Source organism: Mustelus asterias, chromosome 29 (genome assembly GCF_964213995.1).
Source record: "Mustelus asterias chromosome 29, sMusAst1.hap1.1, whole genome shotgun sequence".
In the NCBI taxonomy this organism is placed as follows: Eukaryota; Metazoa; Chordata; class Chondrichthyes; order Carcharhiniformes; family Triakidae; genus Mustelus; species Mustelus asterias.
Genome location: NC_135829.1, coordinates 19268270 through 19292196, shown reverse-complemented (window position 1 = coordinate 19292196; position 23927 = coordinate 19268270). Strand labels below are relative to the sequence as shown.

At 43.9% G+C, this 23927-nt stretch overlaps 1 protein-coding gene across 1 annotated transcript in view; it reads right to left on the bottom strand.

The window, feature by feature from the left end:
- Window positions 1-23927, bottom strand: part of ptpn9a (protein tyrosine phosphatase non-receptor type 9a) — a 108334-nt gene that overhangs the window by 29274 nt on the left and 55133 nt on the right. The window contains exons 7-8 of the mRNA XM_078199822.1: window positions 15344-15434; window positions 7230-7299 (exon numbers count right to left, since the gene is read on the bottom strand). Coding sequence (XP_078055948.1) covers window positions 7230-7299; window positions 15344-15434 — 161 coding nt within the window. The remainder of the gene's footprint in view (window positions 1-7229; window positions 7300-15343; window positions 15435-23927) is intronic.

Below are 23927 nucleotides of genomic sequence, written 5' to 3'. Positions count from 1 at the left end.
AGAAACTATTTCCAACCAGTGAAGGGTTGATAACCAGAGGGCAAAGATAGAAGGGCAAACAACCAGAGGCGACACGAGGAGATACTTGATTATCCAATGAGTGATTAGGATTGGTAATGCACTGCCCCAGAGCAATGAATACAGATTCAATATGAACTTTCAAAAGGAAATGAGGAAAATACTTGAAGAAAATATTGCTGATCTATGGGATAAGAGTGGGGAATTGAGACGAACTAGATTGATGTTTGAAAGAGCCCGCACAGACTAGCTGGCTTCCCTCTGTGCTGTCCTATTCTATGAACTGTGGATCAGTTGGTAACACTCTCGCCTCTGAGCTAGAAGGTCATGAGTTCAGGTTCCAGTCCAGGTGTTAAACACAAATATTAAAACTGACACTCCAGTGCAGTACTGGGGGACTGCTGCACTTTTGGAGGTGTCGTCTTTCGGATAGGACGTTAAACCAAAGCACCATTTGCCACCTCAAGCAGGTGGAGAAGAACCCAGGGCACTGGGGAGGTGGTGGAGTTGTCGTATTGTCACTGGACTAGTAATCCAGAGAGCTCGCGTAATGCTCTGGAGACCTTGCTTCGAATTCCACCATGGAAGACGGTGAAATCTGAATAAAAATATCTGGAATGGTAACCATGAAACCATTGCCGATTGTCGGAAAAACCCATCTGGTTCGGTAATGTCCTTTAGGGAAGGAAATCTGCCGTCCTTACCCGGTCTGGCTTACATGTGACTCCAGAGCCACAGCAATGTGGTTGACTCTTAACTGCCCTCCAAAATGGCCTTGCAAGCCTCGGTCAAAGGGCAATTAAGGATGGGCTATAAGTGCTGGCCCAGCCAATGACACCCAAATCCCACATCAGAATTAAAATAAAAACTATTTCAAAGAAGAACAGAGGAGCTACCCCCAACATCCTGATCAATATGCGTCCCTTAATCATAGTAACTAAAACAGATTTTATGCTCATTAACAAATTACTGGGTGCTTGTTGCGTGCAAATTGGTGGACACATTTCTGACAACAATGACTACGCTTCAGAAGTACTTAATTGGTTGTAAAGCACTTGATCTCCAGTGGCCATGAAAGGTGCAATATAAATGCAAATCCTTTTTTCTTTTAAGATATTATGGTCTTGCAATGATTGGAGGCAAAATGAATCAATGCAAGTTACAATGATTGCCTTCACTCTATGGTAATAGATATCTTCTATGTTTGTTACGTTGGTTAAGGGAGGAAGATTGCTTTGAGACAAGGAAAGATGCTATCACTGAAGGAGCATGAAGTTTGCTGATCTCAGGGCAGCACAGTGGCACTGTGGTTAGCACTGCTGCCTCACAACGCAGGGTTTGATTCCAGGCTTGCGTCACTGTCTGTGTGGAGTTTCCACATTTTCCCCGTGTCTGCGTGGGTTTCCTCCGGGTGCTCCGGTTTCCTCCCACGGTCCAAAGACGCGCTGGTTAGGTGCATTGCCAATGCTAAATTCTCCCTCAGTGTACCCAAACAGGCGCCGGAGTCTGGCGACTAGGGGATTTTCACAGTAACTTCATTGCAGTGTTAATGCAAGTCTACTTGTGACTAATAAATAAACTTTACTTTACAGGAACATAATCAGACAGAGACTACCCGTCTGACAAGAAAATTATACATGCCTAGCATAGAAATATACAAGCCTCTCTCTCTGCCGGGTCCTGGTAAACAGCATTACTGCTAACCCTTGTAGAACAGGACAGAAGATGATGATTTGAATATTGGTAGCTGGAAGGGATGGAACTCAATAGCCTGAGATCTTGCAACAGAAGACGGTTCAAATACTTGTTCATGCTGACACATCAGAGAAAAGACTGAGGAGGTGGACTAAGAAGGTGGTAATAAGATTAGTGAGTCAAAAGACAAGGCTATTGCTGTAATTTTGGTGATACAGCCTCCCACAACCAAAACTCTGAATCAGTTCAGAACCAAGACTTGCTGCTATTTTCCCTTTAACCAGTAGTATATGCAATCAATATTGCAAATGCGCTGATAAGATAACTTCTGATATTTCCTTTTCGTGCAAGGTATATGAGTGAAGTCAAGACCATGGAGTAATAAAGATACAGGGTTCTGACAGTCTGCAGTTTGAAAGGCCAACAAGATTCATCATGTTTGCGGTGACTGAAAAGATTTTGTTCACCCAAAGCACATTTGGGAAACCGCTGTCAATATTCAAGGCTGAGCCAGACAAACATTTGATTGACGAGGGAGTGGAGGGTTATGGGGGCCAGACAGGAAAGTGGAATTGAGACCCACAACCAGATCAGCCATGATCTCAAGGAGAGAAAAGAGCTGTTGTTTCGAGTCCAGATGACCGTTTGTCAAAGCTGAACCAAGCTTTGACAAAGGGTCACCTGGACTCGAAACGTCAGCTCTTTTCTCTCCTCACGGATGCTGCTAGACCTGCTGAGATTTTTCAGCATTTTCTCCTTTGGTTTCAGATTCCAGCATCCGCAGTAATTTGCTTTCATTCATCCATGATCTTACTGAATGATGGAGCAGGCTCAAGGGGCGGCACGGTGGCACAGTGGTTAGCACTGCTGCCTCACAGCACCAGGGACCCGGGTTCGATTCCAGCTTCGGGTCACTGTCTGTGCAGAGTCTGCACGTTCTGCCCGTGTCTGCCTGGGTTTCCTCCGGGTGCTCCAGTTTCCTCCCACAATCCAAAAGGTGTGCTGGTTAGGTGGACCATGCCAAATTCTCCCTCAGTGTACCCGAACAGGCGCCGGAGTGTGGCGACTAGGGGATTTTCACAGTAATTTCACTGCAATGTTACTGTAAGCCTACATATGACACTAATAAGATAAAACTTAAACTCAAAAACTTTAATCAAATGGTCTTGCCCGCTCCTATTTCTTAGATAATGAGAAATACAGAATGCTACATCAAAGCATGGATTAACTCTCAAACTTCAAAGGGCTTGAGACCTTAATGTTTAACAAAACAACCAAACTGAACAGCATCTAAACAAAAGGTCAAATAATCCTTTTCCTCAGCTGTTGTAAGGAACTAACTGGAGAAGAGGTCCAGCTATCGTTTGGGTGTGACATTTAAATGGCAGGAAAATAAATTCCCCCAAAAGGCTCCAACTCAGCAAGCTAATAACTGGGCAAAGTCTTTGCGGTTTATCTTCCCCCCACTCGCTATTTGAAGGTGACAATGTTCCCAAAACAGTATTTCTGCTTCAAAGTGCTCAGCTGGAACGGACAATTCCATTGTCAAAAAAGTGGTGAATTCAACACGGTGAAATTGCCAACAGCCCACTCCTGAATCCTGATCACTGGAAGCTCGTTCATGAAGTAAATGAAGGTGTCTGCTTCCAAAGGTTGTGATGATTGGCCTCAGGGAACTGTGACCACCTCTCCCAACTAATGGAAAGTTCTCCTCATGACCGTGGACTTACTGGGCTTCATTGCACTGTATTTAATTAAACGCTTCCACATTGCCAGGGCCAATACTTTGCTGAATTGGATTGGCAAAGGAAGCAACTTAGTCTGGTACACAGGTCTTTGTCACTATAGCCAGGATGCTAACAGGTCTTAATGGATCGACTGTACTAATTATTTTCTTAATCTTACCTGAAATGAGCTGAATTGGCTGAACTCTGGCATCTATTCGGTGGGAACTAGAGGAGCCCCAATAGGGTCATCCATTTGGCACTTTCAGCTGACAGCATTTGTAAACAATTCAGCCTAATCTCTTGCACGAACACGTTGACTATCCCATGGTCAATGGATGGGATGTTAATGAAGTCTCCTCCTTTTCCAACTTAGTTTCCAGGTTGTGCACCTCTAAACTTGAGTGTCATAAGGCTGAAGAGTTTTGATGTGTTCCACAGGTTATGGAACTTCTTAGCTATGGCTATCTTGTTGCTTTTGTAGGTAGCTATGTATTAACTTCACAAGGTTTATATCTCATTTAAGGTCTACCTGATTCACCCTTTCAATTCCCGAGTGAGCCAGCACTGATATCAATTAAGGTATGAGGGATGGGAACATTGGAAACAGGAGCTGGAGAAAGGTCATTTAGCCCCGTGAGTCTGTTCTACCATTCAATGAGATCATGGCTAACTTCTACCTTAATGCTGTGTTCCTACACTATCGCCATATCCCTTGACGTCTTTAATATCCAGAATTCTATCCATCTCCGTCTTGAATGCACTCAATTTCCGAGTCTCTGCAGCCCTCTGGATAAACAATTCCAAAGGTTCATCACTATCTCAGTGAAGAAATTTCTCCTCATCTCAATCCTAAAGGGCCTACTTCTTTTTCTGAGATGATATCCCCTGGTTCCAGACATCCCAGCCAGGGGAAACATTCTTCCTGCAGAGCCCTGTAAGAATTCTGAATGCTTCAATGTGACAACCCATTCTTCTAAACTCTAGAGCATATACACCCAGTCTCCTAAATTTCTCCTCACAGGACATTCTGCCATCCCAGGATCAGTCTGGTGAACCTTTTGTTGCACTCCCTCGAGGGCAAGTACATTCTTCCTTAGGTAAGGAGACCAAAACTGTATACAATACTCCAGGTACAGTCTCATCAAGGCTCTGTACAATTGCAGCAAGGCATCTTTATTCCTGTACTCAAACCCTCTTGAGCTAAAGGCCAACATGCCATTTGTCTTCTGAATTGCTTGCTGCACCTGCAGGTTAATTTAGTGACTTCTCAACAAGGACCCCTAGGTTCCTTTAAACATCAACACATCCCAATCTCTTACCATTTAAGAAATACTCTGTATTTCTGTTTTTCCTACCAAAGTGGATAACTGCATCTTTCCATATTATATTCCTTTTGCCATGTTCCTACCTAGTCAGGAGGGGAGGCAATGGCCTAGTGGTATTATCGCTAAACTATTAATCCAGGAACTCAGCTAATGTTCTGGGGACCCGGGTTCAAATCCCGCCATGACGGATGGTGGAATTTGAATTCAATAAAAAATATCTCGAATTAAGAATCTACTGATGACCATGAAACCATTGTCAATTGTCGGAAAAACCCATCTGGTTCGCTAATGTCCTTTAGGGAAGGAAATTTGTCCTCCTTACCTGGTCTGGCCTACATGTGACTCCAGAGTCATAGCAATGTGGTTGACTCTCAACTGCCCTCAGGCAACTAGGGATGGGCAATAAATGCTGGCCAGCCAGCGACTTCCATGTCCTATGAATGAATTTTAAAAAAACTTACCCTGTCTAAATCCCACTGAAGCTTCTTTGCATTCTCCTCACAACTCATATTCCCAATTAGTTTTGTGATTAGTTAACTTGGACATTGGGACATTTGGTTCCCCACATCCAAATTATTGGTGTAGATTGTGAATTGCTGGGGCCCAAGCACTGATCCCTATGGTACCACACTAGTTACAGCCCGCCAACCTGAGGATGACCTGTTTATCTAGGTTTTCTGTCTGTTAACTAATTCTTAATCCATGCCGGTATATTATCCCTCATCCCATTTATTCTAACTTTGCTTATTGACTTCTTGCGCGTGACCTTATCAAAAATCTTTTGAAAATCCAGATGCAGCACATCCATTGGCTTCCCCCTGGTTACTCTTCCCTAAAGACTCCTTCACGACAAGATTATTAATGAGTATTTTCTTATTGCACAATATCAGATCTAAAACAGCCCATTCCCTGTTGGGTCCTCAATATACTGTTCTAAAAAAAAACATCTTGCATACATCCTCCACGGCATTAGTACTAATTAGTTTTAACCAGTCTATATGTAGATTATATATTATATTAACCTTGCTACATGCACCTTTAATTTCCTGATTTATACCATGTCCTACACTATTATAGTTCTGTAGAAGGATCATTTAGACATTAACTCTGTTTATGCAGCATCTTCTGTTTTCATTTCAGATTTCCAGCATCTGCATTATCTTGCTTTTATTGCTGTTTGGTGGCCTATAAACAACTCCAACTGATATTTAAGAGTCATACAGACTCGAAACATCAACTCGGTTTCTCTCTCTCCACAGTTGCTGCCAGACCCGCTGATTCTTTCCAGAATTTCCTGTTTTTATTTCAGACTGCTTGCATCTGCAGTATTTTGCTTTTATCCTACTCATGTTTGTTGCTCCTTACTGTTTCTTAGTTCCACCCACACTATTCCAACCCAAATTGCTATGTCAAGCCATGCAGTTACAAACTGAGATGGTACAAAATTCTGCTGCTATTTATGGCCTAAAGTGATTGGACCATACTACACGATGAAGGTCGTCCACAACATGGAGGGGAACATTTTACTTTTACAAGACCAGTGCAGTGGTCAATCATCCCAATGTTATTATGGGCAAACTTTCCTACAGCAAAAAGGCTGGTGAAGAGGAGGCCATATAGATTCATGTTGATCACTCAACACCTGATACATATCCAGTCAGAACCAGGGCAGCTCAGTCAGTAGTGGTTCTACTTTGGGTGGCGAGTGTCAGGAACGAGATGCCAGAGGTAGTAGTAGAGGCGGGTACAGTTTTGTCTTTTAAAAAGCATTTAGACAGTTACATGGGTAAGAAGGGCGTAGAGGGATATGGGCCAAATGCGGGCAATTGGGACTAGCTTAGGGGTTTAAAAAAAAAAGGGCGGCATGGACAAGTTGGGTCGAAGGACCCGTATCCATGCTGTAAAGCTCTATAACTCTACTAAGCCACGCTTGGTGGTGGGCTTTAAAGCCTTCTACCATAGAGTTTTCTCAAATTAATAGTTAACCTGCAAGAGAACTGATTCATCAGTTAATGCTTCCTGTTTGTCTTGAATACACAAGACTTCAGGAGGTCTGAAATCAATATCGAAGTCTTTCAGGACCAAGCCCACTTGACCCTTTATCTCTTTCAACTCTGGTGGGTTTTTCTTCTGTCCAGTTGATGTACATACGGTTGATGAGGAAGGGTGTGAAACGTTGGCCAATGAATAAGATACCAAGAATAGGAATATATTAGGACGCTCCTTGACTAGACTCGATAGTTCTCCTAACTTAATAACTGAATTCAATTCAATCTCACAGTGTGTCATGGTGAGATAAGAAGCTCTATTAATCTAGAAGCACTATTATTCGGGCTTATTTCCAGGTCAAACAGTTTGTATAGTCTCATATTCTGATTCAGAAATTTGCTATAAAAGACATCTTTCTAACTGTTTAAAGCTTTGAAATAAAAGGCAGAATGTTTTTGATTGTCACGGTGCTTACCCTGTGTGCCAATGTAGGCATTCTTTTGTTTATAGCCATCCATGAAACTGGCATTGATGTAATCTGTCCTCTGCAGGAAGAATAAAATTAAGGTTACTCAAAATGCAAACAGTTTAATTAAACAACTTAACTTTGGACGATAATTGAATCCTTCCCATCTTTAAGCTCTGGTCATTGCAAATGCTTGATAATGTCATGAGATTGTTGCTCTGATAAATATTGCAATTCGATGGACCTTTTCACTTGTGTGCAGTGATCTATTTTAAAGAATTAATTACATCTTTTAATGGCAAAATACTAAAAGGTTTCAGTTGCTATATCAGCAATTTCAATTCACACAACTGCTTATCAAGTCAACCTTGGTTCAGTGTGAATATTCCTATGTCCAAATCAGAAACTTGTTGGGTAAAGAGCCCATAGCCCAGGACCCAAGCACATAATCGAAGTTGATACTTTGAGCTGTTCTGAGGAATGTTACATTATTGGAGATGTTTTTTTTTTGTTCAGGTGATCTATAAGATTCCCATTGAAGAGGAGCACGCACTTTTGCTTCCTACCACAGGGTAACTGGTTCATCTCATAGAACCCCCACAGTGCAGAAGGAGGCCATTCAGTCTGCACCGCCAACAATCCCACCCAGGCCCCGTGTATTTACCTTGCTAATCCCCCTGACACTAATGGTCAATTTAACATGGCCAATCAAGCTAACCTGCATATTTTTGGAGTGTGGGAGGAAACCGGAGCACCTGGAGGAAACCCACTCAGAGACGGGGAGAATGCGCAAACTCCACACAGAGAGTGACCCGAGGCCAGAATTGAGCCAGGGTCCCTGGCGAGGCGCCATGCTGCAGTGCTAACCACTATGCCACCCACAATTGCTCATTGCTGTTTGTGAAACTTTGCTGTAATTAATTAGCTTGATGCACTTTGAGACAGCCTGAGAATGTGAAAGGCACTATATAAATGCAATTTTGTTCTTTATATCTCAATATTCTGCCCCAGGTTACAGGTGTTCTACCAGCATTCAGCCAGCCACACACCGCCAAATATAGAATGATAGAATCCCTACAGTGCAGAAGGAGGCAGTTTCACATTGGTTATCTCTATCTATTTTGGGTAATAGGGAGATTCAATGAAGTTACTGATCACATCATTTTTGCAATTTAAAAGAGAATCATCCAAATTCCTTGGGTGTGATCCTGCTGATGATGCATTTCAGTCAATGGAATATTTGGATTGTGTGTGAGATGATGCTGTGATCAAACATCCTTGAAAGCAGCCCGCAGGCACAATCTGATCTGGGGAACAGCGGTTTAGCTGAAGGTCGGTTTGAGGGGGTCGGGGCTCCTATAAATCAGTGAAACGTCTCACTCAGTCTCTAAGTAGCATCACCATTGTGAATGAAATCGCTGTGCTTTCGCGTGACAGGAAGTGGGGAGTGTTTCACAAAATCTTGACTCTGGGCCCGAGATGAAATGGAGTTCAGTTGATGAAATGTTGCATTGTTGGAGGTGTTTTTCTTGTTGAGGTGATCTATAAGGATCCCATTGAAGAGGGTCACACACTTTTGCTTCCCAACACAGGGTAACTGGTTCATCTCATTGCTGTTTGTGAAACTTTGCTGCAATTAATTGGCTTGACGCACTTGGAGACAGCCCGAGAACGTGAAAGGCACCACATGAATGCAATTTTGTTCTTTATATCTCAATGTTCTGCTCCAGGTTACAGGTGTTCCACCAGCATTCAGCTGAATAAAGGAAGTTCTGTCTTGTAAAACTTGCAATAGTCCAACAATGCAACAACATCTAATCTTGCAGCATGGCACCACTGGAAAACTTGTGAAAGCATAGAACTAACCACAAAACTGTGCAATGCATCAAGCTAGCACTGGGATTGAGCCCGGAGGGGAGGCTGTCGTTGGACTTCCTGCTAATGGCGGCAACAGCAAGTGAGAAAGGAAAGCAGGCTTCAGCTGCCCCTTCCTCTTAAACAATCACCAATATGACAAAGGGTTGTCCAGACTTGAAACGTTGACTGTGCTCTCTCCACAGATGCTGTCTGTCCAGCTGAGATTTTACAGCATTTTCTGGGGTTTTTTCAGATTCCAACATCCGCAGTAATTTGCTTTTAGAATCATACAATCCCTACAGTGCAGAAGGAGGGCCTTAGGCCCATTGAGCCTGCATCGACTACAATCCCACCAGGCCCAATCTTCATAACCCCACGTGTTTAGTTTGCTAATCTCCTGAACCTGCACATCTTTGGACACTAAGGGGCAATTTAGCATGGCCAATCCACCTAACCCACACATCTTTGGACTGTGGGAGGAAAAAAATCAGATCACAAATATTACCTCTTCAGACTCTGGTCACATTTACTAAGCAAAATAACCGTCATAATAATGCATTTCTAATTATTGAATCCTAAAACTTCACCTTTGATACTAAGAAAAAGATGCAATTACAATTATATTGGTTAGCACTGCTGCCTCACAGCGCCAGAGACCCAGGTTCGATTCTGGCCTTGGTCACTGTCTGTGTGGAGTCTGCACATTCTCCCCGTGTCTGCGTGGGTTTCCTCCGGATGCTGCGGTTTCCTCCCACAGTCCAAAGATGCGCGGGTTAGATTGATTGGCCATGCTAAATTGCCCCTTAGTGTCAGGGGGATTAGCAGGGTAAATGTGTGGGGTTATGGGAATAGGGCCTGGGTGGGATTGTGGTCGGTACAGACTCGATGGGCCGAATGGCCTCCATCAGTACTGTAGGGATTCTTTGGTATCTTCTATGAAAGTCTATTTAAATAACATCTGAAAGTGGTTCACGAGAATGGGATCAAAAATTAGGAGGTTGGAAGTGAAAGATATCAGTAAGCGGGGAGGGTAAACATAGGATTGCTTAAAGAGGTTAAAGGGGGTATTAAAGGTGGAGAGGGAGGTTGGTAAAGCATAAAGGTGCATTTTCCCCTTCACCCCACTGAGAACACAAGCAGACTCAATGACATCAACTCAAACCATTTTACACTGATATCATCCTGGAAGGACAATATCCTTTATCTCCAGTTAACTGGAGTTTCCCAAGCTTGAAGCTTGTACTTGGTTTGAGTGCCGAGGTCAAGTCCTGTGGCCAATTTGTTAAGTGTTACGGCCTTAGTCATGATGTGGAGTTGCTGGCATTGGACTGGGGTAGACACAGTAAGTAGTCGCACAACACCAGGTCACTCACTTGATGATGGGGCAACGCTCCGAAAGCTCGTGCTACCAAAACAAACCTGTTGGACTTTAACCTGGTGTTGTGAGACTACTTACTGTTACGGTGAACTTACCCTCAGGTACTGCTAGATGGCACCACAAACCTGCTATTCCATCTCACAAACACTAACACGCTCAATAATTTGTATTTAACACCCTCGGCTAAGTTGACTTCTGCTTCACATTTTGATGCTGCAATTGTAGGATTCAATCGGAATATTAGTTGGGCTAAATTGGAGGGTACATGCACCATAGAATCATAGAATCCCTACAGTGCAAAAGGAGGCCATTCGGCCCATCGAGTCTGTACTGACCACGATCACACGCAAGCCCTATCTCCATAACCCTACTTATTTACCCTACTAACCCCTTGACACTAAGGGGTAATTTAGCATGGCCAATCTACCTAATCTTTGGAATGTGGGAGGAAACTGGAGCACCCGGAGGAAACCCACGCAGACACGGGGGGAATGTGCAAACTCCACACAGACAGTGACCCAAGCTGGGAATCGAACCCAGGTCCCAGGTGCTGTGAGGCAGCAGTGCTAACCACTGTGCCACTGCAATGTTCTGGGAAGAAATGTGGGAGAGGACAGAGGAATGGAGTGGGAACAAACAGACTGAGGGAAAAGTAGTGGTACAGGCAGGTCCAAAAAGAAACAAAGCATTAGACAGACTGACTGACAGTTCTGGTTAGAGAGAGATGCCAGGTAAACGGTCAGAAGAAACAGGAAAGGAGGAATTGAAAAGGCCGTGAAATAGCTAAGAAGCCCACTGCTCCTGAAAAGCAGACAAACAGCAAAGCACAATGCCCAAGCTTGTTAGAGAGAAATTTCAACTGACAGCAACACCAAACGGAAACCCTTGGAGCCCAAAGGAGGCAATGAGAAGTTGGGAACATGTTCTGGCTTCTGGGGATGACATGGAGACACACAAGATAAGCAAAGGCTGGACTCACTTCTTTCTGCAATGTAATTATTAACAATTAGCAGAAATAGGAAAATATATTGCAATCTAATTGCATAAGTTTTCGTGCATGGATATTTGAAAATATTAGAAAATTAGGCAAGTCCAGACCGAAGGAACAATTTCAGGAAGGACAAAAGGCAGCCAAGGTCAGATCAAGTGGGTATTTACAAAAGGTGCAGTTGATGCATTAAAATAAGCAAACAATCAGCTATGCTTGTGCATCACATAATGAGGCGATTTGACAACCCTCTTGGGACACAGTATCTGGATCCTATTCACACAACACACCGGACAATTCTAGTTCTGGTAATCCCGCCTGACCTCTCTGCCTCTCCATCACAACCATGAGACACGCCAGTTTAGCCACTGTAATCATGAAAAGCATGATGTCAGATTGCACTTCTCATAAAATTCCCACCGAATGGTAACTTTTGAAAAGGGCAATAATAAAGTTCTCTGCACAGTATTTCAGAGAGTTCTTGTTATATGAGTTCCAGCTTCAAAGGGTAAAGCAACACCCTATTTCAAGTCCATCCAGGGCCTCTTAACGGTGGAGAGGGAGGTTAGTAGAGATTAGAGGGCATAGGTTTAAGGTGAGAGGGGAGATACACAAAAGGGTCCAGAGGGGTAATTTTTTCACACAGAGGATGGCGAGTGTCTGGAACAAGCTGCCGGGGCAGTGGTAGAGGTGGGTACAATTTTGTCTTTTAAAAAGCATTTAGACAGTTACATGGGCAAGATGGGTATGGAGGGATATGGGCCAGACTCGGACAATTGGGACTAGCTCAGTGGTTAAAAAAAAAGGGCAGCATGGACAATTTGGGCCGAAGGGCCTGTTTCCATGCTGTAAACCTCTATGGCTCTTCTCTACTTTAATCTTTAATCTCCTGCAGCCCCACAAGCCTCCGAGTTACCTGCACTCCTGCAATTCTGGCCTCTTGAGCAACCCCAATTTAAATTGCTCCAGCCATTCATGGCTGTGCTTTCAGCTGCTTAGACCCTGGAAGCTCCGGAGAGAGAAACGCGAGTTAACGTTTCGGGCTTTTCCTCAAATCCGTCAGAAGGCTCTTACGAGAGGTCGGCAAACCGATGCATAAAAGGGCGGTACGGTGGCAGAGTGGTTAGCACTGCTGCCAATCGGTCAAATAAACTCCTTGAGAGGCTAGCAGGTGTGAAGTGGGACACATGAAGTGCTAGTATTACATAAACAGTACTTGCCGGTCAATAGTTTGAGTTTTCTTTTGTCATGGAAATATAAATAAAAAGTGGTTATACTGGATTGATGTAATGCCACTGACAAGCTCATTCCTATTCAAGGTCAGGTGTCAGTCATCTTGCCACTCAACTTAAGAGGTTGCAAGTACTCACGTAGTATATAAACATTTCTTTGTATGTGCTTGATCCCAAAGTTTTTTGAGAACACACCTATCGAGTGGCTTTGGATGGCTTACAACATTAAAGGCACTGTTGTGGCATAAAGGTTATAGATGCAAGTCCTTGAAATGCTATGCAATGAAGCTTCATATTGCCTCTTTCGAAAGCTACTGCCCAGTGGCTATTTAAGTGCAATCTGACACCAAGATTTTTAAGTTTACAGTGGCTAAACTAATATGGTTGTAACGGAGTAGGCTCAGGGTTTAATTCATTATCCTTGCTTTCATTTTCTGGATACGGATGATGTTTGTTGTTGGGGAAAATTGGCACAGGCCAGTTCAGGAGCGGGGCAACCAATGGCAGCCAGGTCTCTACTTTCGTCACCAGATGGCTCCAAAGACTCAGCAAGTCGCTTCTCAAAGTGATCCACTGCCCCGATGCCAGGACTTACTGCCCCCATCCTGAAACAACTGAGTGGCTTGCTAGGCCGCTTCAGAGGGCGGTTAAAAGCCAACTACTTTGCTGTGGGTGTGGGGCGTCACATGTAGGCCAGCCCAGGTAAGGATGGCCATGGTGAGACTGTTTCATGGTCACCATCACTAATATCGCTTCTTTTTTTTAATAAAATTCCTGATTTATTTCATTAACTGAATTTAAATTTCCCAGCTGAATTGGGATCTTGCATCCATGGATCATTTGTCCAGCTTTACATTAGCTGCACACCTCAACGAAATAAAAACTGAATGTTGGAAATAGTCAAGTTAGGCAATATCCAACCTGCTTTCATTTTCAAATTTGTTCAAATGCAACAAATTTTAAAGTTTACTTATTTATTAGTCATAAGTAGGCTTACATTAACACTGCAATGAAGTTACTGTGAAAATCCCCTAGTCGCCACACTCCGGCGTCTGTTCGGGTACACTGAGGGAGAATTTAGCATGGCCAATGCACCTAACCAGCACGTCTTTCGGACTGTGGGAGGCAACCGAAGCATCCAGAGGAAACCCACACAGACACGGGGAGAATGTGCAGACTCCACACAGACAGTGACCCAAGCCGGGAATCAGACCCGGGTCCCTGGCGCTGTGAGGCAGCAGTGCTAACCCACTGTGCTGCCCATTTATGCATCGGTTTGCTCACCTCTCCTCGGTGCCTTCTGACGGACTTGAGGAAAAGCCCAAAACGTTAACTCGCGTTTCTCTCCCCACAGACACAGTCAGACCAGCCGAGCCCGTCCACATTTTCTGTTTTTATTTCAGATTTCCAACACCGTAGCATTGTGCATTTGTCATTCAACACATTGGCTGGATGTGGGTCGTAACAACAGCTGCTGCATTTGCCCACCTAACAACAGTGGCTGCAACCTTATAAACAACTCAGTGTGTATGGGCACTCTGGATGGCCAATGACTTTATGAAGCATTCACAAGTGCTCGTTCTGTCTTTTGATTACACCCGTGAAGCTTTTTTCTTTCAAACACCAGCCACCCTCAGAAGATCTTACTAATATGCGACAGTAACTCCCAACTTCAAGTTAGCCTTAGGAGGACTCGAAAGGAGATTCTAACACAGAATAAATGAACACCTGCTTTTGTTTAATCAGTCTCGAGAATTCTAATGCCCTCATAGCTCTGTACAATTCACCACTTACCCTGCAAGACCAAGTCTTGTCATGTGTCATGGGCAGCTCTGTGCTCTGATAAATCTCTCAGGCTCTTTAGCAATCTGACGTGTTAATGTAGATGTTGTGTTTCACAAGTAATCATCACACATTCCAATCCTAAATACACGCTTCTACAAGGTTTTCATTTGAACTAAGAGAAGGTTTCTTTGCAGTCTGTGAAAGTTAATTAAAACCATTCTGCGATGTCACGATTGCTGCATTGTCACACCACTGATTTGATTTCCATTGGTATTTTTCCACAGGTATCGCAGGCAGCAAGACTCGCAAATACTGAGAACTGCCAAGAACACAAAGTACTGACAGAGAGAGAGAGAGAGATATGTCAGGTGTTTCGATCTCAGTCTCGTGGGAACTTGATGTGGAGTTGCCGACGTTGGACTGGGGTGGGCACAGTAAGTAGTCGCACAACAACAGGTTAAAGTCCAACAGGTTTATCTGGTATCACGAGCTTTCGGAGCGCTGCTTCACTCACCTGATGAAGGAGCAGTGCTCCGAAAGCTCGTGCTACCAAATAAACCTGTTGGACTTTAACCTGGTATTGTGAGACTATTTCATGTGAACTTGGCAAGGAGTCAAGATAACGCTTCCTGCATTGTCGAGAAGTGACAACACACGGTCAAGAAGTAACAGAACTACCACAGCAGGTCAAAAACTGGCAGCTGGTCCATGCAAAGACTGATGAATCCTGGATATCTGGGAAACAAAGGTAGGGCAGCAATTTAGAGGGGAGTGGAGGGATGGGCAGGATGAGTGAAAATTTCTAAGTCATGCCCACTCACATGCCACCACAGTCCACAGCCAAGTAATTCAGCCTTTGGCTTCAGGAGCCTTCTTCTCTTACCTCGTCATGATTGAGGGACTTCAACTTGACTCTAGTTTGGTCCAAGCACAGGACATCCCCATACCGATTCTTCTGCTGGTTATATGGCTGTCTGTGTGGGAAGAAAAGACACGGTTACAGAAGAGTCATCATCTTTTTCTAAGGACATTGAACTCTCACCCCTCCATTTTTCTGTTCCCTATCATTAACCCCCATTTTCGAGATTACAAGCCTGCTCTACATTGGGTGCCCTGTAATGGTCTCTGCCAATGGCCCCCCAAGCCAGCTATGAAGAAGCACATTACAGCAGCGAGAGGCCACTCTGGAGAATGAGATTAAAAGTTGTGGGTTCTGCATTAGGAGGCTATGAAAGTTTTTTGAGCATGAATCGTCCTCGTTTAAGGCCGAATTAAAAAAGGACTCTTGCTGTTCCTATTCAGTTACATCATCATAGAATCCCTACAGTGCAGAAGGAGACCATTCGGCCCATCGAGTCTGCACCGACTCTCTTGACAAGAGTATCTTACCCAGGCCCCCTCCCCCTACTTATAACCCTATACATTTCCCATGGCTAATCCATCTAATCTACACATCTTGGGACACTAAGGGGCAATATAGATGGCCAATCCACCTAACTTGCACATCTTTGGGCTGTGGGGGGAAATTGGGGCACTCGGAGGAAACCCACGCAGACACGGGGAGAATGTGCGGACTCCGCACAGACAGTGACCAGAGGCTGGAATTGAACCTGGGACCCTGGCGCTGTGAGGCGACAGTGCTAACCACTGCGCCACCCTAACTATGTTAATGAATGAACTAAACATTTTGAAGCCCATTTTCAGTGTAATTCTTGTATTCATTTGCTTACCCTAGAGGTTTACACAAATCCTGCGGAAGGGCAATGTATCATACTGATTCCCAAGTGCAACAATCTGTCACCTGGATCCTCATAGCTGGAGAAGTACATCTCCATTTCATGAAAGTTTGAATCGGTGCCATGTCGTTGGGATGACATTTACACCAAATCTGTTCCTAGCTGGCCCCATGGTTCTTGACAGTACTTTACAATCATTACAATGTTAAACAAATCCAACAAGTCCAATGATAAGGATAGCTCAAGAGGCTGATGCTGACTTGTAACAGTTTAAAATAGTTAAAATGTGCTTTCATTGATGGTGGTCCACCAAGTGATTTCCTTCTGATGTCCTGCCCACTCTCCCCTTACAATATCACTTCTGATCGCATCGCAAATTGTGTGATGTTTCAGTTTTAGTGATTTGTTTGACACCCATTTGTCTTTAAGCTGCACAGTCCTGTACTGTCCATGGCGTAACCTTTACTTAAACTGTGCAACATTAATTTTCAGTATCGCAGGCGAAGCTGGCACGGTGGCACAGTGGGTTAGCACTGCTGCCTCACAGCCCCAGGGAGCCGGGTTCAATTCCAGTCCCGGGTCACTGTCTGTGTGGAGTTTGCATGTTCTCCCCGTGTCTGCATGTGCTTCCTCCGGGTGCTCCGGTTTCCTCCCACACGCCAAAGATGTGCGGGTTAGGTGGATTGGCCATGCTAAATTGACCCTAGCGTCAGCGGGATTAGACCATAAGACATAGGAGCAGAATTAGGCCACTTGGCCCATCAAGTCTGCTCCGCCATTCGATCATGGCTGATATTTTTCTTTTCCCCATAACCCCTGATCCCCTTATTAATCAAGAACCTATCTATCTCTGTCTTAAAGACACCTATCTCTGTCTTAAAGACACTCAATGACCTGCCCTCTGCAGCCTTCTGCGGCAAAGAGTTCCACAGACTCAAAAGGGTTGGCCTATCTTTGATTTGATTTAAGTTATTATTGTCACATGTATTAACATACAATGAAAAGTATTGTTTCTTGCGCACTATATAGACAAAACATACCGTACATAGAGAAGGAAAGGAGTGCAGAATGTATTGTTACAGTCATAACTAGGGTGTAGAGAAAGATCAACTTAATGCAAGGTAGGTTCATTCAAAAATCTGACAGCAGCAGGGATGGAGCTGTCCTTGAGTCGGTTGGTACGTGACCTCAGACTTTTGTATCTTTTTCCCCGTGGAAGAAGGTGGAAGAGAGAATGTCCAGGGTGCGTGGGGTCCTTAATTATGCCGGCTGCTTTGCCGAGGCAGTGGGAAGTGTAGGCAGTGACGGGAAGTGTATCATTGACGACCACACAGCTAGAGGCCGACAGGGAAGGTTGTCCACCCTGGGCATGCAGCATTTAGGCTGGTTAATGGCCAGCATTACCCTTATGCATCTTTGGGAATTCTGACGCATTTGCTCTGCCAACCCTTACCTAACGATCCTAACTGAGGTTAGTGGGATCTGCCCCAACAGGCAGAGTCTGTGCAGCCCATATCAGACCCCCTACAGACAGGTATCGATTTCATAGTACTCTGATTGAGAGACTTTTGAACATGCTCAATGTTTGTTTGAAGTGTTTCCAATGGGATGTATATGAAAGTATTTACTGTTTTTGCAGTGGATGGATTTTGTAGACAGCAACTCAATTGACTCAATCTTTTTCAAGATGGCGCTGGATTTCTTGCAAGCTGTGCCCAGCATACTTCCAATTCTATCTTTTACTCTCGTTCTATGCTTCTAAAACTTCATTCTAACTCTTTTGAACTCTCTAACAATGCTTTAATTCAATTTCTTGACTGTAACACTACATTCTGCACTCTCTCGTTTCCTTCTCTATGAACGATAAGTTTTGTCTGTATAGCGCGCAAGAAACAAAACTTTTCCCTGTATGTTAATACATGTGACAATAATAAATCAAATCAAAAATCAAAGACAATCACACAATCCAAGGAGCATTTAAAAACTGGACTAATCTCACAAAAGTAAGAGTCAAAGAATCCTCAGACAGAAAAATAAAGTTATATTTAAGTTCGAGCATGAGTTTTATTCTGCTTGCGATTGAATTTGTTATAGCAGTGCTCAAACTAAGTGTTTATAACATGGGCCTGCCAGATCCTGAAAGCTACACTCCTTCCTGCTCCCAGCAGTCATAGAGGAACTAAAAGACGGGATGTCAAAGCTTTTAGCCTCTGCTGACCAGATGACTGTGAACTACAAGCTGCAGGGTGCTACATATAAAATTCAAATCTAGACTGTCAGCTGTGGCTTAATGGGTAGCACTCTCGCCTCTGAATCAGAAGGTTGCGGGTTTGCAATCCATTCCACTGACATGAGCGCACAATCTTGATTAACACTTCAGTGCGGTACTGAGGGATTGCTGCGCTGTCGGAGGTGCTGCCTTTCAGATGTAAAGGATCCCATGGCTCGACTCTGAAGAGGAGGGGAGTTACTCCCAATATTTACCCCTCAATCAACATCTCACAAAGCATCATGATCAAACATCATTTTTGTGGGAGTTTGCTGAGGACAAGTTGGCTATAGTAACAGGGGGTACACTTCAAATATATTTAATTGGCTGTAAAGCGCTTTGGGATTTCCCGAGGTGATGAAAGGTCCTATATAAATGCAAGATCCTCCTCTCTTTTTCTATAATTTGTCAATCTCAAGATGCTAATGCTCACAGGTCTTGGTGTTGTGATTTAGCCCTGAATCACCCGTGCTAACATCATCTTTTCAAACCACGGGGTCAAAAGATGAAAGTCATGTTGCAGTGGATTCAAGGCCATATCTAGCCCTGGACCAAATTCTTGGTGACCTCATCCAACCCAGACAGTCCAACATCATGCCCAACGATCTCACCGAGTAACTCCAAACAGTACTTCATTGAATGAAGATTTTTATTTCTCTGATCTGTTTGGCATTTACTGTCCAGTCATTAAATCTGTAATCTGGGCAAACACTTCAGGGCAGTACCGAGGAAGCATTGCATAGGCAGAGGTGGTGCCTTTTGGATGAGGTGTTAAACCAAATTCTCATTTGCCTGCTTAGGGAAATGTAAAAGATCCCATGGTAAGGGGTGCAAGAACCTTGCTGTGCACAAACTAACTTGCTGGGCCTGCCTGCAAAACAATGGTGGCTACACCTCAAAGATAAGGGAATTATTTGACAACAAAGCACTCTGGGATATTCTCAGGCAATTAAAAGCAGCAAGTTCCTTTACCTCCTCCCTCAGTGAATTATTTCTCCCAAATTAACCAAAGGGAATTCTAAGATGATTGCTTTACCCCACATTAAAGTTCAAAATCAGTTAACAGGTAACAAAAACACTTTTAAAATATGATAACACAATGGCCTTGTGTTATTATCGCTGGGCTATTAATCCAGAAACTCAGTTAATGTTCTGGGGACCTGACTTCGAATCCCGCCATGGCAGGTGGTGGATTCTGAATTCAATAAAAATAAAATCTGGAATTATGAATCTACTGATGACCATGAAACCATTGTCGATTGTCGGAAAAACTCATCTGGTTCACTAATGGCCCTTTAAGGAAGGAAATCTGTCATCCATACCTGGTCTGGCCTACATGTGACTCCAGAGCCACAGCAATGCGGTTGACTCTCAATATTTACCCCTCAATCAACATCACACAAAACACCATGACCAAATATCATTTTTGCGGGAATTTGCTGAGGGTGAATTGGCTATGGTAACAGGCAACTAGGGACGGGCGATAATAAATGCTGGCTAGCCAGTGACGCCCATGTCCCATGAATGAAAAAAAATACAGTCCATTCAAAAGGAACGACGAGATCAATTCTTTCAACAGTGGTACAAAGATGACATATAATTCTGGACTCTAGCAGGAACCATTCAAAGCAAGATGCATTATAGCATTCTGGAATGTTATGAACCAAACCCAACACCAATCAGACCTTTACATGACCACAACTAACACTAGAAACAGTCTTGCGCTCATATCACATTGTGCCAACTAACTATTCAGTTTCCAAGATTACTAAATACAGACTAAGCACATTGTAACCATACAGCAAATACATATCAAGTATAGAACTCCACTAAACTTCCAACTCAATCACTCTAGCACACGTGGAATACATACCAATTAGAGTAAAGATATATCTTTACCCAAAATAGATATGCATCCGCCTCAATTGTCTACCATTTAAGCTTGAGGTATCTGGAATGCGCTGTCTGAAAAGTTAATGGAAGCAGATTTGATAGTAACTTTCAAGACAAAATTGGATCAGCTCTTCAATGAACTTCTAAAAGCTATAGAGAAAGAGCAAGGCAGTGGGAATAATTGGTAGCTCCACCCAAAGGGTTGGCATAAGAACATAAGAACATAAGAAATAGGAGCAGGAGTAGGCCATCTAGCCCTTCGAGCCTGCCCCGCCATTCAATAAGATCATGGCTGATCTGACGTGGATCAGTACCACTTACCCGCCTGATCCCCATAACCCTTAATTCCCTTACCGATCAGGAATCCATCCATCCGCGCTTTAAACATATTCAGCGAGGTAGCCTCCACCACCTCAGTGGGCAGAGAATTCCAGAGATTCACCACCCTCTGGGAGAAGAAGTTCCTCCTCAACTCTGTCTTAAACCGACCCCCCTTTATTTTGAGGCTGTGTCCTCTAGTTTTAACTTCCTTACTAAGTGGAAAGAATCTCTCCGCCTCCACCCTATCCAGCCCCCGCATTATCTTATAAGTCTCCATAAGATCCCCCCTCATCCTTCTAAACTCCAACGAGTACAAACCCAATCTCCTCAGCCTCTCCTCATAATCCAAACCCCTCATCTCCGGTATCAACCTGGTGAACCTTCTCTGCACTCCCTCCAATGCCAATATATCCTTCCTCATATAAGGGGACCAATACTGCACACAGTATTCCAGCTGCGGCCTCACCAATGCCCTGTACAGGTGCATCAAGACATCCCTGCTTTTATATTCTATCCCCTTCGCAATATAGGCCAACATCCCATTTGCCTTCTTGATCACCTGTTGTACCTGCAGACTGGGCTTTTGCGTCTCATGCACAAGGACCCCCAGGTCCCTTTGCACGGTAGCATGTTTTAATTTGTTTCCATTGAGATAGTAATCCCATTTGTTATTATTTCCTCCAAAGTGTATAACCTCGCATTTCTCAACGTTATACTCCATTTGCCATATCCTCGCCCACTCACTCAGCCTGTCCAAATCTCTCTGCAGATCTTCTCCGTCCTCCACACGATTCACTTTTCCACTTATCTTTGTGTCGTCTGCAAACTTCGTTACCCTACACTCCGTCCCCTCCTCCAGATCATCTATATAAATGGTAAATAGTTGCGGCCCGAGTACCGATCCCTGCGGCACGCCACTAGTTACCTTCCTCCAACCGGAAAAACACCCATTTATTCCGACTCTTTGCTTCCTGTCGGATAGCCAGTCCCCAATCCACTTTAACACACTACCCCCAACTCCGTGTGCCCTAATCTTCTTCAGTAGCCTTTTATGGGGCACCTTATCAAACGCCTTTTGGAAATCCAAAAACACCGCATCCACCGGTTCTCCTCCATCAACCGCCCTAGTCACATCTTCATAAAAATCCAACATGTTCGTCAAGCACGACTTTCCCCTCATGAATCCATGCTGCGTCTGATTGATCGAACCATTTCTATCCAGATGCCCTGCTATCTCCTCTTTAATAATGGATTCCAGCATTTTCCCTACTACAGACGTTAAGCTGACCGGCCTATAGTTACCCGCCTTTTGTCTCCTTCCTTTTTTAAACAGCGGCGTAACATTAGCCGTTTTCCAATCAACCGGCACTACCCCAGAATGCAACGAGTTTTGATAAATAATCACTAACGCATCCACTATTACCTCTGACATTTCTTTCAATACCCTGGGATGCATTCCATCCGGACCCGGGGACTTGTCCACCTTCAGTCCCATTAGTCTACCCAGCACTGCCTCTCTGGTTACATTAATTGTATTAAGTATTTCTCCTGCTGCCAACCCTCTATCGTTAATATTTGGCAAACTATTTGTGTCCTCCACCGTGAAGACCGACACAAAAAACTTATTTAAAGACTCAGCCATATCCTCATTTCCCACTATTAACTCCCCCCTCTCGTCCTCCAAGGGTCCAACATTCACTCTAGCCACTCTATTCCTTTTTATATATTTATAAAAACTTTTACTATCATTTTTTATATTAATTGCTAGCCTAGCTTCATAGTCTATCCTTCCTTTCTTTATCGCTTTCTTAGTCTCTCTTTGTTGTTTCTTAAATTTTTCCCAATCACTTGTTTCTCCACTATTTTTGGCCACTCTGTACGCAGCTGTTTTTATTTTAATACTCTCCTTTATTTCCTTCGTTATCCACGGCTGGTTCTCCCTTTTCTTACAATCCTTGTTTTTTGCTGGAATATATTTTTGCTGAGAACTGAAAAGGATCTCCTTAAAAATCCTCCACTGTTCCTCAGCTATCCTACCTGCCAGCCTGCTCTCCCAGTCTACCTTAGCCAATTCATCCCTCATCCTATCATATTTCCCTCTGTTCAAACAGAGGACACTGGTTTGGGACCAAACTTTCTCCTCTTCCATCTGAATCAGAAATTCGACCATATTGTGGTCACTAGACCCAAGAGGGTCCTTCACAATAAGATCCTTAATTCTACCTACCTCGTTACACAATACCAGATCCAAAATAGCTCGTTCCCTCGTCGGTTCCGTAACATGCTGTTCAAGGAAACTATCCCGACAGCATTCTAAGAACTCTTCCTCCATTCCACCCTTACCGACTTGAGTCTGCCAGTCAATGTGCATGTTGAAGTCCCCCATGATTATTGCCGTTCCGTTTTTACACGCATCCCTTATCTGCTTGTTTATAGCCCTCCCCACCTCAACATTATTATTTGGGGGCCTATATACCACACCTACTAGTGTCTTTCTCCCTCTACTATTCCTCATCTCTACCCATAACGATTCCACGTTTTGTTCCTCAGAGCCTATGTCATCCCTCAGTACTACCCTGATATTATCTCTTATTAATAGCGCGACCCCACCACCTTTTCCTTCCTGTCTATTCTTCCTAAACGCCTGATACCCCTGGATATTCATCTCCCAGTCCTGGTCACCTTTCAGCCACGTTTCTGTAATGGCCACTAGATCGTACCCACTCGTGCTGATTTGCACCATCAACTCATATACCTTGTTCCGAATGCTTCGTGCATTCAGGCAAAGTGTCCTTATTCCAGCTTTTATCTGGACCCGCTTTGATGAGTCGCGAACACCCTCTCCCTCTACTCCCTTATCTAAATTACCGCCTTCATTCACTTGCACCCTCTCCTCTACCATTAATTTTGTAATTCCCCTTACCCCTGCATCCTCCACCCCATCAATTAGTTCCTTGATCCTAGTCAACTCTTCTAGCTCCCCTCCCCCCAACCTATCTAGTTTAAATTCTCCCCAGTAACTTTAGCCAACCTACCGGCCAGGATATTGGTCCCCGTGTGATTCAAGTTCCACCCGTTTTTTGTATACAGATCACCCCTGCCCCTAAAGAGGTCCCAATGGTCCAGGAACCTGAATCCCTGCCCCCTGCACCAGTGATGGTGTGATGGCTGTCTTCTGTGTTCTATTATCCTCTGATTCTACTTGTACAGAAAATACAGGGCTAAAAATAAACGAAAGAAATAAAAAA